General features: G+C 44.3%; 1 protein-coding gene across 3 annotated transcripts in view; it reads left to right on the forward strand.

Annotated features, from left to right (window-relative positions):
• The first annotated feature begins 2,784 nt into the window (after positions 1 to 2,784).
• Tbc1d22 (TBC1 domain family member 22) overlaps positions 2,785 to 17,502 on the forward strand; it is a 41,803-nt gene continuing 27,085 nt past the window's right edge. Inside the window, exons 1-8 of one of the 3 annotated variants that reach the window (XM_037425281.2) lie at positions 2,785 to 2,997; positions 4,590 to 4,637; positions 6,409 to 6,542; positions 7,198 to 7,371; positions 9,078 to 9,278; positions 13,434 to 13,504; positions 13,582 to 13,710; positions 15,528 to 15,593. In XM_037425281.2, coding sequence (XP_037281178.1) covers positions 2,918 to 2,997; positions 4,590 to 4,637; positions 6,409 to 6,542; positions 7,198 to 7,371; positions 9,078 to 9,278; positions 13,434 to 13,504; positions 13,582 to 13,710; positions 15,528 to 15,593 — 903 coding nt within the window. In that variant the 5' untranslated portion in view covers positions 2,785 to 2,917. Of the gene's footprint in view, positions 2,998 to 3,212; positions 3,301 to 4,243; positions 4,268 to 4,589; positions 4,638 to 6,408; positions 6,543 to 7,197; positions 7,372 to 9,077; positions 9,279 to 13,433; positions 13,505 to 13,581; positions 13,711 to 15,527; positions 15,594 to 17,502 lie in introns of those variants that run through there. The other 2 variants (XM_037425283.2, XM_037425282.2) reach the window with 2 other exon arrangements.

A 17,502-nucleotide genomic window follows, 5' to 3' on the forward strand; every position in this document is an offset into this window, starting at 1 on the left:
GCGCAACGCTGCTGCTTCGCATTCCATCAGGGTTCCCTTTGGGCTTCCTCTATCAGGGTTCCCTTTAGTTTCGTATTGTGCAGGTGGTGTAAATTTTTTTTATCTGACCCTTAAGTGCTTGCGCTGTTAATTTCTGCTAGCCGATAGGGAAGGCTATTGAATTAGTATAGATGCATTATCAGTTTAAGGAAGCTTTTTAAGCATTTCGATAGAAATATAAAAACTTTCGTTTGCTGATTCCAAAAAAGTGAGTATAAAAGGATTAACGCAGCTCTCGTGAGGCCAGATCGCAATAATTATCAAGGGGCTTTTGGTCATAGCAAAACCGGTGGGCACCTAGGTGGTCTTAACCGAAGGCTTTTGCCCTTTCACCTCACTTCCCAAGTTTTGCTATATGCTTGCTCTCTTTTTCTTCTATATTTTATATTGTTTGTGCGATGTCTTTCTATTTGTGTCTATTTTTTATTTCTTCTTCCCTCTCTTTCTCTTTAATTCTGGGTCTTCCTTTCTCTCTCTTCGTGGTCATCCAGAAAACATGAAGAATAGTATCTTGATTGCTCATATTTGGTTTAATGTACTTCCCAGTCAATAAGTATACACGTTTCACAGGGGTTTTTTAAAGATGATAGTCTTTTTAAGAGACCTTCGATGCAAAACTTTTGATCTGTCTGTCTGTCAATTTGTCTGTTTGTCCACCCTTATCAGTACTGGGAATTTTAACCAACACCAGTGCATACCTCAAACAGCCAATCCCATTCACAGCGCCCACCAATGTTGCTCAAGATTCAGCATTCATACTTGGGCGATTGCCAATTAAGAAGCAACTATCGCGCTTATCTGAGCCACCATAACAACTCGTATATATTCTGTATGTGTGTCTTTTACTAGAAAAGGCATGCATAAGTTTAAGGACCGTAGCGTTTATCACGCGGCGCTGACATGCATGCAACGCTTGCACGAAAAGGGAAGTATTTCCAACGCTTTGCTAATGCGACACGGTGATGGCACCTACCCGTCGCCTTGCGTTGTACACCTTATCACTTCTGAGGCGGGCGCGCACGCCCGTCTCAGAGCCGCGCGTTTCGTTTTTCAAGATAACTGCCAGATAGCGCTCATGTCTCACGTGTGACGTGATTTGGTGCGCTCGATCGCCTCCGCTGCACGCTCGAGGCACTCTAACGCAGTGCCTCTAGAATTCCATTCACCGATTTGCTTGCGCAGAACATCAAATAAACGTTTTGTTCAATCTCTCCGGACGCAAGACTATCGTCTTTCGATGAGCGTACATCCGGTAATATACGGAAACCCTTCCAACAGATTTGGGTTCTATCGATCGGTACAAAGTAGACCTCAAACTGCAAGATATTTCAGCTACTGAATGGCTTAGGGACCTTCTCGTATTGGTCGGCGTTTTTTATATTCTGCTTTTTCTCCATCGGGTTTGCATCTTACTGCTGACACCAACTGGCCGAGCAATTGCACAGTAACAACAGCCGCAGTGCCACCGTCATTCACAACGTTTTGACTGTGTGTCTTCGCTCTTGCTTTTTGTGCCAGGAAAAAATAAATAGTTGTCAAGGTGCCTTTAGTCTACTTTAGGAATTCACACTTTGCACAGGGGGCAGCTGTCATGATAGTTAACTGAGTTGCGCGAAGAATTGAAGTGTTACATTTTGTACTTCGATTTTTCGTGCAACTCAGTTAACATGAATTACCAACTCGCCCAGTAGTCTGTGCTTCTCATGCAATGACACCTTGGGAAAGCTGTTGGTATACCATGAACACAACTAATGAAAGCTAGAGACAATTGAGCTTTCATTAGTTTCATATAGTACAAAAAGCGAGCTTCTCGGACAACTGCACTTATTCCGTAATTGCAATTACGGCCATTTTTATGATAAAGGAAAATTTTCTCGCAGCCACATAGAAATGCCATGTGGAAGTTTTGCAGCTCGGGCTAGTTGACTATTCATGAACTTAACTTGTATTAGCATGGTATAATATATATGAAAAGAAACATGGTACAGTCGTAAAACGAAAGTTATAAGCGCTAAAATGCGATATGGCACCAGTTTCAGGGACAGAAAGAAAAGATATAACCCAGCACTGCATTCTCCAAAATTCAAATAAAGCGGGTCTCAAGCCGAAATTGCACATTTACGGAATTGTCCGTTCGTGGCGTTCAGTCCTTTGTCTATATACGTGTAATTGGTTCGCGCAGATTGTCGTACGCCCTGTAGATTACACTCACAACGGCCACTGAGCTCGAGAAATTCCTGCAGCGGGCGTGGGCCATGGGATTGCGACATTCCACCATATATTATCATGTTACAAGCAACGTTACTAAAATAAAATTTCAGTAACGTTGGGTTACAGCCATATCAATCCATTCATTCAAAAAGAGTGTAACAAGCTACTTTCGGTTTTGGTTTTCTTTTTGCGTATGTTTAACGCTTGAGTTTATTTTGTCACTGCTGATTGACATTATTATTCACTATTGCATGCTTTACGAACATATCACAACGAAGGTTACTTATGTTGTTTTGTGCCACACAAGTACAGCATTATATGTGAAATAGGGACCCTAATGTGAATGTCCAGTGGTGGCTGGTCATCAAGTTGGCACTGAAAGAAGCCAGTATGACGCGAAATTAACACACAAAAGTACAAATAGCTTGAACAAGCTACTGTCGGTAGACTTTCTTGTACTACATCTTGATACTAAAATTATTTGCTCTCATTGACGATAGGGCACAAAAGTAATTGACGGATATGACGCCGCCGGAAAAGCAACGTTGTAGAAGACAAGATGGCGACGCGATGAGCGAAAGTTGCGAGAAGCATTATTGTAGAGATGCTAGTTGCGCCCTGTTTTATTACTTAAAACCATGGGGATCCCTAATTTTCTTCTGAAATCATGATGCAAGGGTTCACCGAGAAGAATGCCAACGACAGGACCGCATTTTGGAGAAAGAATGCGCGATCCGTTCCGGGAAGGTAAAACATATTCCAGTTTATTCCTGTTGAATCCTCGCGATACACGTGTAATTGGTGCGCGCAGATTGTCGTAGGCCCTGTAGACCACACTCACGACGGCCACTGAGCTCGAAAAATTCCTATAGCGGGCGTGGGCCACGGCATTGCGACATGCCGGCAAGCGAGCGTCTTGGCAGTCTTCGCCGTGACCTCGCCTACGTGTTTACGAGTACACGAAAGAAACTTTCCGTAAACGCACCGAGCATATCGACGATCTCGTAGCGTATCCGAAAGTGCTGTGCCGAACATAGCATGCGTCGCCACGTGAGTTGATTCACCTTGTCTATGCATCGGCTGGAAGTGTCCGATTTATCTCCCCGTTTGGACCTGCTCGTCGCCGTGGTGCTTACTGGCGAAATAACGCGCGATTCCTGCTGGAAACAATACAGCATGTGCTATTCTTGTGAGCTATCATGTCACCCGTATGAAATTCCATATATCCCGATGAATCGCTGCCTTCGCAGCACGTTTCTGTGCTTAGCGGAGGAAAGCAACTGTGAAGCGAATGGAGGCGCTACGATTATGCCGCTGCCTACAAATACAAGTGGAAGAGTTCCTTTATGTTTTTTTGTGACTTCATAAGTGGCAACCGATTCTTTTGAGTAATCGCGCTATTTATTGTCTCGGCAGCTGTTGGAGCTGTTTTTGTGCACGCGAAAGGAGCTCCGTAGGCGCTAAAGCTGCGGTCGCTGCCTGTTGCCTCTTCACATCGGCGCAGAGGACATTTCTTTCGTCTTGCATTGTCCACTGTTTACCTTTGAGAAATACAACTTTGGGGCATCGTTTGTCTTGTGCCCAGTTAATACCGTTGCTACTAGATGCTATGTTTCTGTTTCTTTACGACACATATGCCGTGCGCACCGCTACGCTGAACCCCTCCCGTGAAGGTTGTGAAGAAGTGCCATGTTGCAAGCCTTGCTACGCTGTATTACGACGCTGCGGCTTGATAGGGCATTGACAGGCCTGTCGATGGGATGATTGTGCTACGTTTTTTTTCCCAAAGGCTACACGCCTGATGTATCCCGGCATACTGACCGCCGTCGAAATACGCGGCCTTTGCAGTTCACTCTTCCTTGACACCTGCATGCAAGTGGCTAGTTAACAGATGGTGTTCGAATTGAATCTTTAGAATCTTCTTGAATTCACACACTGCGGAACATTAGTTTACACGTGTGAACACAAGTGCACGTAATAACCCTCACAGACTTGCCTTTAAGTGATGTTGCCCGTTGTAAGTGGTCGAAGCTTTTGTTAATACTATTGTTTCAGGCATGCTGACTTCAATGAAATCTCAATGTATAGCATCACCAGTGCCGTCAGTGCAATAATACTTCTGCAATATGAAAGGTATACTCAAGCAAAATAACCTGCAGAATTGTAGTTTTTATTTTGTGTGTGTCGACACATCGACACAATGCCTTTGGCGCAGCTGTGTGCATAAATGGAAACATTCGTCTTGACAGAACTATGCACAGTAGCAAAAGACGTGTTTTTAGAAAGCACGTAGAAAGTCCACAGCAGGTCTCGTAGTCATGAACATTCTCATTTTTCAGCATCAAGCCTGTATATGGAGCATCCCATCCACCAAGGAAAGATAGCATGTGAGTGGCGTCGTATTCATTTTTCCGTGTTAGTAACCAGTGTTTTTAAATTGCATGTGTTGTGTGTTTTTACGGTCATGAAGGGAAGTACGGGAAAAAAAGAAAATCAACAAATGTTAAACATATTTTACGAGTGGGGACTATTTTATGCTACATGCTGTGGTAATTAATGAAAGCTTCTGTCTGTTGGGCCTAATTATGAATTAGTATGATGCATATTTGTTGTGTAGAATAGTGTGTATGGCCTCCACTTTTTAATTTTTTTTCTTATTGTATGCCCATGCCTCTGATTACCTTATGAAGCACATGGGAGTTGGAATACAACATTTCGTAACTATTTGCGTATATTAACACATTTCTGTGATGCTTTTGTGCACATGGACGCAGAAGATAAAGTAAACTTTTTAGGTAAAAAAAACATAGGATTATATGGCCCTCACATGTGCAGTGAAATGTGCTCTTTTAAATAAAGAGTTGTCTTTGAAGAAATACGATTGTAACTCATGACTTCACGCTTTCAAATTAGTTGGAAGCCATCTAACGATGCCCTAACCAAGGCAATGTGTTAGTGCAGACTGACAGATGAAGTTGGGCACATTTTCTACAGTCGGAGGAGACATGTGTACGTGAATAGCTGCAATGCCCTGACTGCAATGCCCTGATTGGGATGATGATGGCAGTGATGGTGCCTTCGTCGTAAGCTGGTTTAATCAGTGTAGTCTTCTAGTAACAAATTCAGCCACTCTGGCCGTAAAGTTTTTGTGTTCCATAAAGTGATTTTGTTGCCTAACTTCAGAGTATAGAGCTTCTCAGTTTAGTAAGTGTGCTCACTTCTGTCAATGTTGGGTCATTTTGTATGAGTTTGTGCACGTGTACGTTTGCAGTGATGTCATTTAATTGATTGGTATGTGGGGTTTAACGTCCCAAAACCACGATATGATTATAAGATGCCGTAGTGGAGGGCTCCTAGAATTTCAACAACCGGGGTTGTTTTAACGTGCACTCAAATCTGAGCACACGGGGCTACAGCATTTTCACCTCCATGGAAAATGCAGCCACCGCAGCCAGGGTTCGATCCCGCGACCTGCAGGTCAGCAGCCGAGTACCTTAGCCACTAGACCACTGCGACGGGACGACGTTTGAAGTGCCACTCTTGTGAAGGGAATAATGGTGATAAGAAAAGCATAGGGAAGATTGTCATTCTTTTTACGTAAAAGCTGAAAGTCCTCTTGTTTGTTTCTTTGCGTGACAATCGTTGTTTCGTGTGCCATTTTTTTTTTGTCTCATGTCGGCTAGTAGAAACTAGCTTAACTCTCCGCCCTCTTAGTTTTGCAATAGGATATGGAAGATGCATGTGTATGGAGAGACAGCTTACCGCTCGTGTATGGGGCGGGATGATTCCTTTTTCTCTTTATTCTTCTCGCTATATGTCCATGATTACACTAAGTAAGACAGCTGTCAGTTGCAGCCCCGCCGCGGTGGTCTAGTGGCTAAGGTACTCGGCTGCTGATCCGCAGGTTGTGGGATCGAATCCCTATTGCGGCGGCTGCATTTTCGATGGAGGTGAGAATGATGAAGGCCCATGTGTTCAGATTTGGGTGCACGTTGGAAAACCTCAGGTGGTCGAAATTTCCGGAGCCCTTCACTACAGCGTCTCTCATAAGCATTCCTATGTTCCTATGGTTTTGGGATGTTAAGTTCCACATATCATCATCATCAGCTTTCAGTCGCACACGCTATCAACTTTTGGTGTTTCATCTGTTCGTTTCAGGCCATCCACCCCAAAGAAAGATGGTCACAGCAGTCGGCATCGACGAAACACATCATCTAGCTCATTCAAGGACTTTCAGGAGAGTACAGACGACGCCTGGGACATTGGCGATGATGAGTTTTGTGTTGTGTCAGGTGAGAACTGCCAATACTGCAGTTGCATTATACGAACTACCATGAAAACAAGCCATTGTTGTGTTTTGATGGTTTGTTTGCATTTTTTCTTTTATGTTGCGTTTTGTCTTCAGTCCTGTAGCTACTTATTTTTTTATTTGTTATTAGACATGTATCATTGTTTGAGATCAATGTGGCAGGATCAGTGTATATTCATGTATGTTCTTGAGTTCATTGTGTTTAAAGGTAGTACTAATCTCATTTACATCTTCTTGTACATTTCTGTCTTTAAAAATATGTCCTTACCAACCTGCTTAGGTTGTCACACTCAATCCATTTCATAAATTCTGCAGCATTCAAGGTATTGTATTCTTGTTTGTTGGCTGTTGGAGGTGCGATAACCTGCATGGCGTTTCACATTACAGGCAGAGGATGCGTCTGTATTTACAGCCAGCAGCATTCATGCGAAATGCCATGCACACTTTTCTCGTTCAGCTACAGAAATATCGGCCTGTTCAGCAAGGCTGACAGGGTATAAGGCGCCCTAATGGGATCAATAGGAACACTGTTCGGTCAACCACGATGACAGTATACCAGCAGTGTCTGAGAAAACTGCAAAAAAGCCATCAGGCGTCGAGCTTTCTTTACAGGAGAACTATTCTTGTGTGTTTTGCAGACGTGAAGATAGTGTCCAAGGTGGTGCAGTCGACGGCAGAGTCTGTCATCACGAACCACAGCAGGGCCCGAAACTCGGCTGAACTTGCAGACGAGCCGCTGGGTTATGAAGTGTCCGATGGATGCTCCTCGGAAGCACGAGCAGCTGCTATGCAGCGACTGGCAATACAAAAAGGTGGGCCACCCGTCTCTTATAGCGATAACCATTAGCAGAAGCGAATAAAAGAGATAATGTGCTTTCACTCGCCTGCGGTCGCCGCCCGCTGGTTCACTTAAAAAACGAAAAGAAAAACTGAAAGCAACTGATTTTCGGTCGTTGAGAAATCGCGAAGGTTTGAATACTGGTAAAGCAGCGATGTTCTGTCTGAGTTTTCAGTGTTCCTTCTGACACTAAGGACGAAAGTTATTGGCGTGTAACACTAATTGAAGCGATCACGAGGTGTGTGGAAACAGACAAGTGAACGTGCTGATATTTTTGTGGCAGACGATAAAAAAGGGCCTTCCACAGTGCTCGTGCGCGAAACTTCATTGTTGCCAGCGGGCGGCGACCACAGGCGAGTGAAAGCACAACATCTCTCTTATTCGCTGAAATCTCGGAAGCCATGCTTTTAAGTTTTTGTTGAATCCTGTGCGGTGGCGCTGCTAATTAATGCGCTCGTTGTCAAGTTTTTTCTTCTTTACTTCATAGCTCGCATGATTTTTTGTAGCAATATGTGGCAACTGAAGCCAGATTTTAAAGAAAAGCCAAATAATACACCTGTGCAAGTAATATTCAGAAAAAAGAAAATCCATCGTCCACAGCTGCGATTCGAACCTGGGTCTTTTGAGTGGGAAGCGAACATCCTACCCTTCGACCACTTTGGGGAGCTGCGTGCGGCTCTTAAAACGATGACACATTGCATACTACCGATCGCAGCGCCACATGCAGATTGACCCTGTTTGGGCTTCACTTTTCGGAGCTCGGTCCGGGCACTCCCCTTGTTTTAGTACACTATAACTGAATGAACACGAAAAGAAAAATGACGTCGGCAGAGAACGCATCGGCCCAAGGAGGCGAAGTCAATGCTGATGCCCAAGAAGAATGCGGTATTCCCTTTTGCCAGACGATCACTTGGTTTATGCCAAGGGCCGGTATATAGGTTGAGGGGTGACTTTTTAGTGACATTTTTTTAGTGACATCCTTAGTGACATTGGAAAAAATCTTGACCTATATTCCGCACTATACGGTAGATTACTTCAGACCTACACCACCTGCAACGAGCTCTCTTCAGAAGGCGCCGAAGTGCAGTTTGTATTCATTGCTATTGTGCAAAACCTCAAAACAGGAACAAGAGAGATTGGTGAAGTGACCAAGAGGAAGCCTCGCTGTTCACTCTAGCTTTCCGGAATGCTGTTTTATGTGCTACAAGAAGAAGCATATAAAAACATAAAAAAATAAAAGATGGTGCCATTACTCCCAGGAAAGTAATTAAGTTACTTAACTGCTGCTTCGGGGCTAAGGAACTTGGTGTGTTTTTGCTGTAGCAACCCAAAAGCTTATATCCCAAAATACAGATTTAATGAGAATGCGTTGCATAAGTGGGTGGGACAGAAGTAACATTAGCGGCCTATTCATTGTAAAAAGATCGGGTTGTGCAAATGCGAAGGTAAGAAGGAAATTGGGACACCACAAACGTGGACTAACAGCTGAAGTTCCGTACAATGGCGTAAAAGAAAGAAGCGAATGTGCACCATCTCGCGGAATTTCAAGTTTTGTGAAACCTCTATGCCTACATAGCTAACCACTGCTTATACCCAGTTGTCTTTTACATCGGTGTCTCTTTACTTTAGTTGCATGCTCACTAAGTGGGACGAGATACTTCAATGTTTTCTGCGTCACAGCATGTGCGGGCTCTCCTCTGGAACCGTGTGTTGTGCCGCCATCACGGACGGGATTTGGGCCGGGCATGGCAGTGCGTCACCTGTGTGGAGGTGCGGGGGCCAACGCATCACCCCACCACTCGCCCTCGCAGAACGCCCTCAACTCGCAGGCAACGCTGGAAAAGTTCCAGAGTGTCCTGCAGTGCCCCAAGACGGACCTCGGTGAGTGGGCAGCTGCGCTGTGTGCGGTGAAAGGTGCGGCACATGTGCCACGCTGAGTATTTCTGAAAACAAAAACATCTTATTTTCATAGTCTTGCCTGTACCAGGTTTGCAATTTTAGTGGGTTGATTTTTCCGTCCTCCCTTCGTCCGTGATCATTTTCACGTAGGGCATTTTCTCCCGTGACACTCAGCAGAACAGAAAAAAGGGCCGATTTTTTCGTCTCTGTAGATTGCATTACAACCGAGTAAATCTGGCATATATATAGCTGATATAAGGCTTAAAGTGACAAGGCTTCACAAGATGTAACGCACATACACCTTAATCTCAATTATAAGGAAGATGGAAAAATCTGCAATTTTCTTTGGTGGATCGAAATTCAACCTATTATTTAAAGCACATTTGCCAAGAGAGTGACTTATACACCCAAAGTGCCACAATAACGTTTGAATAATATGATAACACACGCAAAAAGAAATCATTACAGTGATGTAAAAGAATAAGTTTTAATGAATCTGAAATTCGGCTACCAGGATTTGATACCGTGGTGGTAAAGTCCTTTTCACAAAGGTTTTTTATCGCGTCTAAATGCAAAGCAAAGGACTCTCCAACTCACTATGGTAACGAGAGATAAGCAAAGCTTTCATGCTGATTCTGCTACTGTGGCTTGCAATGAAACTTTGTGAGCTCGTTAGAGTGGTGCCACACCAATGCTGTCATGTTCACTGAATCGAGTGACTTGTGCTTCGACGAGTACGATTAATATGCAGCATTGAAAACCATTGTGCGAGACAAAAACAGAGCAGTTGTGGTCTCAAATCGCGTAGAAACTGGGGAACAAGCTGATTACGGCATGTCCATTCATCATGGTCATTTTTTTATGTTTAGCAACATCACACGATGCATTAAGAATAGAGAAAAGCTCATTATGGCATCACAAATTTTGGTTGCCGCTATCCATTCTCTGAACTAAAGAATAGGCGTGCCATGTTTAAAGGGACCTTGCAACACTTCGTCGAATGGCTTCATTATGAAAAGCCTGACAAATTAAATGCCGCAAAGTGTTTTAGAATCTGTCTACACTCAAACTTCATTATAGCGAAATCACACCTGCCAGGAAAATACTTTGTTATACAATGAAAACTTCTTTATCTGGACCTCGTTAACTCGAAAATTCGGTTAACTCGGACTCGCGGCGCGGTCCTGGCAAAACTGTGTATATTTCAATGAGGTCACATGCTCATTAATTCGGAGGGATTTAGCCGCGCATCGATTATCTCGGACAACTCCGGAGAGGGCTATTGAGACTCCAGAGTCGCACGATCTCGGCGGCTAGAAGGCTCAAGCACCGCTTGCCGTAACCGACAGCAGAACAAGAGTTTTGGAGAAACCGAAACCGAGCGAACTGCAGCAGAATATGACTATGATGATAGTGAATGAGGGGGAAGTGGCTAGTTGGCGCTAGTCACCACCTGGCGGAAGCGCTTGGGCCACCGGCGCATCCAGTGTCTACTAACAGCTGCTCGCTACGCCTACTGGTGTACTTTGTGTCTTGGTTCTTTGTGTTGTGACTTCGCGTGTTGCGGCTGTGTTTGCGCGCGTTGCCGCCGCTGTCGCGCTTCATGGCGACCGCGACAAGAGTTAAGCGGCCGCAGCAGCCAGCAAATGATCTTGAAAGAAAGGTTATGATATTGAAAGACGTGAACGCAGGTGTTTCTTGACAGGAGATAATGAAAAAATACGATGTTAAGAGAAGCACCTTAAGTGACTACGTGAAGAACAAAGAAAAAATTTTGAGGCGTTTGACAGCGGCAAATTCACCGGAAAATGAAAACGACTAAGGACGGCAGCACACCCGAAGCTGGAAGGCGCACTGCTGCGGGGTATAACAGACATGCAGAACAGCCAGCTTCCCTTGAGTGGACCGTTGATCTGTCAGCAAGCTGAAAGGTATGCACTGAGAATGAACATCGAATCTTTCAGTGTGTCTGAAGGCTGGTTTGCCCACTTTAGAGAAAGGCATGGGTTGGTCTTTCAAAATGTGTGCGGGAAAAAAGCAGCAGTGGATGAATAGCGTATTGCTGACTGGAAGACAACTGAGCTTCCCCAGTACCTGGCTCGTTATGAGCCTGCCAACGTCTTCAATGCCGATGAAACGGCTCTCTTTTTTAAAGCCTTGCCGGACAAAACGATCACGTTCAAGGGCGACCCATGCGTTGGAGGGAAGAGGAGCAAAGAAAGGATCACTGTGCTCCTCGCTTCAAATATGTTGGGCACCGAGCGCCTGCCACTGCTAGTCATCGGGAAGGCACGTAACTCAAGGTGTTTTAAGAACATTCACTACTTACCTGGGCAATATCGCGCCAACAGAAAGGCCTGGATGACTTTGGATATTTTCCAAGCTAGGCTGCGCCAACTCGACTGCCGCTTCACCTCTAACAAGCGCAAGGTTTTACTTCTAGCTGACAACTGCAATGCTCATACCAGAGTGACAGGGCTGAAGTGCATCGAACTTGTATTTCTACCTTCAAATATGACGGCTGCTCTGCAACCGCTGGATCAAGGGATAATTCAGCACGTAAAAAGCAGGTACAGAAAGCATGTGCTGGAACAGATCCTGCTGTGCAAGGAAGCAGGGCGAGAATATGACGTCACTATCCTGACAGCAATTCACATTTTGGCTCATGTCCGCAGCGAAACGCCGCCCGCGGTGATTGCAAATTCTTTCCGGCACAGCGGCTTTGTCCGCCCTGACGACTCAAATATTCCTCCAGAGACTACTCCAGAGGACACCCGCGAGCCTACTGGAAATATGGACAACAAGGTGAATGACACGCGTTTTGACTCTCTCCTTCCTAGTGGCGTCCAGATTTTAGACTACGGCGCTATAGACTATTATGTTGCCGTTGCCGGTCCGCTGACTGACGATGATATATTATCGGAAGTGCTTGAAGAGGACCAAAATCACTGTTCCGATAATGACGGCCAGGATGAGCTGACGCGAAGTTGCCACACCGTGCAGGAGGCCGCCTAAGCCCTCGCTGTCCTGAAGGAGTTCTGCGTTTGTTCTCGCGACAGTGAACGTGCGCACCACCACCTGATGGGATTAAGTAAGATCGTTCTGTCAGAAATTCCGACGGTGAGACAGGCAAAAATAACGCACTCTATTTAAGAAATAAAGGTTTGTCTGTGCCGTGTACATTTCCCTTTTGTTTTCATGGTCCATTCGATAATTTGGAATTCGGTTAACTCGGACATTTTCTCCGGTCCTGTGAGATCTGAGATAACGAGCTTTTACTGTACCCAAAAATTTATTATAAACATGTATTTGCAGCACTGTCTATGAGAGATTAGAGAAATACTCTTCATTTGCTTCCTTATAACCGATCATTCATTATAACTCGGTTCGTTATATCGAGGTTTGAGTGTAGTACCAGTCGAGTTACGAGGATTTGTCGTACACTTCAAGTCTTTTCTCCCTCTTCGTTCTTGCCTGCGAGTGTGTTGAAGGCTACTCAGGGAAGGGAATGACAAAGGAGTAAGAAGATGCGCCCCTTCATTGACGCACATCGTCACCTTGAGAACTGTTTCTCTCTTTTTTTTTTTTTGTTCGAACGCACACATCACAGTGTGATTGTGCTTGGGCACTCGGCGGCATCTTGTGGCAGCCACGGTAACTATGCAGTTCACGATGCTTAGTGCAGCCAATGGCTGTGCACTAGAGGTTTATGGCGCAGTCATTTGAAACTATGGAATCATTTGTATAGAGAGGGAATGATTTATATCGGGCTTTGGGAATTATTTGTAAATTCAGTTCGTGTGCTTCACTATAATGTTTCAATTGAGTGTTCTCTGGAGCCTCGACTACTGATTGGCAGTTCTCTCTGACCGAGCTGAAAAAGTGTTGCAGGGCCTATTTAATAAACACAACACTCCAACAGACGCAATCAGTGACTGTGTCCTATTCAAGTGTGTTTAGCGAATGTCGATTGTGCGTTGTGAATCTTTGTTTAGTGTTGTTGTGAAAGGTGCATCAGTGGTCGTGTATTGTGCTCTTGTCCATTCGTTTGCTTGGTGTGGTAGAGATTAACTATTTTCAGTTGGATTAAAAATGGTGCACGTATCGATATATCACCTGTCTTTTTACTGGTTACAGATGCGCTCCGTTCTTTAAGTTGGAAGGGTATTCCTGCCGAAGTGCGTCCCATAACATGGAGGCTTCTGGCAGTATGTATCGTAGACAGCGCGATTTCATTGGCTATCGTGGCTTCTGAAACGGCCAATCTCTTCGTCTGCGTGCGCAGGGCTACTTGCCGGCCAACTCGGAGAGACGGGCGGCTGTCCTCGAAAGGAAACGGGAGGAGTACTTCAACTTTGTAAAGCAGTATTACGACACGAGAAACGACGACATTCATCAGGAAACGTACAGACAAGTCAGTAGAGCTTTATTCCTGTTGGTTTTGAGTGGGTGCCTTATGTGGCCTGTCAAAAGATTGGTAATTTTAACCTGTGTAAATTCTATACTTAGATAACGTGAGGTCGAGCCTCCCGAAACCACGATACGATTGTGAGGGTTGCCATAGTGCGGGACTTTTGAAATTTCAACCACCTGGTGTTCTTCGATGCTCACTGACATCGTGCAGGACGTGGGCGTCTAGCATATTTCGTCTATCGAAATGCAACCACGTTGTGGGCATCGAACCCACGAGTCAGCAGGCAAGCACTGCGATTGCTACGCCACCGCAGTGGTACTACGTAAATATAGAAAACCTGGTAATTCAGATCTCTTGTCTATTAATGGGAAGCTTGCACATGAGCAAACAAAAGGCAACTTTGTGTTCAAATTATTTTTCAGAACAGAACTACAGACAAAAAAAAGGCTTTTATTGACCTGCTTCCTGTCTTGCCTGCTTGTCACACTAGTGTTTGATGGCTTGGACAATGGTTGCTTCTCGCACATAAGCTTTTGCAGTCTTTTGTCTCACTACAAAGTGTGCATTGACATACATTAAAGAAGCTGCCCCCAAAGAGAAACAAAACACACCTTCACTAGGTACTACGTGGAGCGCTAACGGATTCACATTGGTGAGCATAAACTTGTCGATCTAATGTCGCACACGATTCTGTTCTCAAGATATTGTTGAAGGGGAGTATGTTATGAGGCACTTTATTAACTCTTGGGCAGTTATAGACCAGTTGTTTGGAATAGGTTTTGATTATAATATTACTGCACTAGTTATTGGAAATATGAAGCTTTTGCGCGCACAATGAAAACCGGAGGTTTGTTAACTGAAAGAAGGTAGTCAGTGCAACTTGTTGAATTTGTATTGTTAGTTTGTTAATTAGATTTTCGATAATTGACACCCAGTCCCATGAACCATCATATAATGAGGCGTTCCTACATTGTTATCATTGCCCATGTCTCTGTAAATAGCTTTTTCGGTGTGTGCGTAAACTTTCTGCTTAGTTTCGGGATGCAACTAGCAATATCTTGTCGTCTGAGCCCGTTAAGCTTGCTTGATAGTATAATGAGCTCAGCGGGTCTTGCAGAGTGTCAAAAGTTGCTACATGTAATCTTTATCTGTGCGTTCTTTCCTTAATTTGTTTACATGCTTGTTTTGTTCGTTTTTTCACTTTTCTTATGTTGCAGATGTCAAGTGGTATTGAGAAATTGGTGTAAAATCTTAATACTATTACAGTGGAAAACATTGAAAATGAAAATGTATCGATAAGTTTAAGATATGAAGATAGTTGCACATTGAAATTTTGATCATATATGATGAGATAAAATAGCAGAAAGTTTGAAATTTATTACATATTTTTTCTTCTAGTTCTTTCCTTGCGGGGTTTAATAAATAAGTATAGATTTTCCTGAAAAGAGACTTGCCAACTTGATGGTTGTAGGTATGGCTGGAGTGGTTGCCAGATTATCGGTCTTTGTTAGTTTTCCTTGCAATTGCTGCGCTTCAGTTATATACTACAAATAATGCTCTGTGTGCTTCCTTCAATTTGTTATCTGTCGGATTTATTATGTTGTAATGAAGGAATGGGTCCTTCAATCTATTTCCCCTCTTTTCATTCTACTCGCTAGTGAGTGTCTTGCTTGGCTTATCTAATGAGAGAAAGGGTTAATAAGTACAATGCAATAATGTATAATAATGTAATAAGGACCGCATTATAGTGAGAAAATGCCTCACTCATGAGTGCATTGTGGATGTTTTAATTGAACCTTCATGTTTGCTTTTTCCAGATTCACATAGACATCCCTCGCATGAGCCCCCTGGTGCCATTATTTCAACAGGAATCAGTTCAACAGGTGAGTGATGTGTGTTAGTGTTTAAGCAAAAGTGCCATTACATTACGATTATTTTAATGAACTCAGTCATAATTGAGATTTCAGTGAACTTGTTTATTCAAGAGTAACCAAAAGTTTCACACTAGTATCTTATAAACGGAGCCAAACATTTTCTCCTCGACTGCCGGGTATAGCCATCATATAAAAAAGTGCGAATTGTTAACAGACGATGATTATATCTACCAATGTGCTTTCAGTGTGCAGTTTTTGGCAGCACAGTAGAGTGCCTTTGTGTACTCTTTTCTGTTTATTTTGTGGCAGAAATAATGACATAACGTACATTCTCGTACATCAGAGCTTGAAACACGACCAAATTTTGTGTACACACTGATAAACGGGCAGGTTTACAGGTGCATTTCATTTGGAAGTGACATCGCACGAACTGCTGCCACTTTCACGCTGTACATTACAAATGCGGCTAATTGTGTCGCATTGGCGAGCATGCTGTGAAAGGGTACAGCATGCCACGATAAAGCGTAGCTCTGCAAGTTGCAGGGCTTGCAGCCTGCTTTCGGTCTTGCGTGCATGTTTGGGGGCTGATTTGGCTGTGTGCTTTCGAGTGGAATGCGTCAACATGCTACGCTTGAACATCAGCACATCCGGAAATTTTCCTGCTGTAGTGACGATGTTGCTTAGACGTTTTTTTCGTTGGCATGTGGGACGTGATGTTTTCTAGACGGTCTGGCTGCAACATTACAGTAAATGTTGAACAACTGGCAGCGAGACGCAAGTAGACCTTTTTGGAAAAGCTCAAGAACTTGAGTGACAATTAATTGAGACGCACCACTGTTGACCGTGCTGTTACTAAGGTTTGGCCTTTGGACAGAATACTGTGGGTCAGCATGTGAATAATTTGAAATACTAGTCATTGCTTTTACACTTCTTTTTTTATATGTTCGAGTTTGGAATTTACCACAAATTTTACAATAAACTTGATTAGGCTAGTTGGGGCCAGTTCATGATTGTAGGTGGGACAAATTTTAGTTGTTACATTTATGCTGTAACAGAGAACCACAAACCAGTCAAAGCCATTTTACTGCAAACTTGCAACTTCTGTGAAATATATGATTACCGTATAAACCGGACTATAGGTCGAGTGGGAATATAGGTCGACCCCCCAAGTTCAGGTTACCGAAAAATAAAAAAAGGGAAAACAACCCAAAACTGCCGCACCAAATTTATTTGCGAATTGGGCACACCGCACCCCGATCGTCGGTGCTCCCCTCAAGCACCATCGCAACTGCTTTTATTCGTCCGACGAAGCAAAACTGTCTTCTGAAGACGAGAGTTTGTCGCTGGCTGCCTCTCACAGTGCGTCGTCTTCAGTGCCATCCAGCGAGTTGCTGATGCAACATTTCTTGAAAGCATTTTCCACCATGGAATCCGGCAAGGAGCGCCAGGCGGAAAGCACCCAGCCACAAACAGTCGCAAGCGGAGGCCTCTTTAGGCGGCCCGTCGGTGTCTTGTGGTTGTCGTCGGACATTCACTCTTGGTATTCCAGCCACACACGGTCCTTGAACGGCTTGTTTAGCACAACGTCGAGCGGCTGGAGGGCGGACGTCATACCACCTGGTATCACGGCGAGGTCCGTTTTCCCGTCACCGAGTGCGCGTTTCACTGCGTCGGTTAAGTGGCCACGAAACGCATCCAACACCAGCATGCTGCGAAGACGCAGCAGTGCACCTGGCCGACGGTTGCACACCACTCGTATCCATTCGAGCATCATAGCCTCGTCCATGTATCCCTTTTTGTTGACACGAACGGCAACACCGTGCGGGAACACTTTCTTCGGCATTGTCTTACGTTTGAAAATGACGAAGGGCGGAAGCTTTCTACCATCTGCCGTGCATGCCAGCATGACGGTGAAGCG

This window comes from Rhipicephalus microplus, chromosome 5 (genome assembly GCF_043290135.1).
Source record: "Rhipicephalus microplus isolate Deutch F79 chromosome 5, USDA_Rmic, whole genome shotgun sequence".
In the NCBI taxonomy this organism is placed as follows: Eukaryota; Metazoa; Arthropoda; class Arachnida; order Ixodida; family Ixodidae; genus Rhipicephalus; species Rhipicephalus microplus.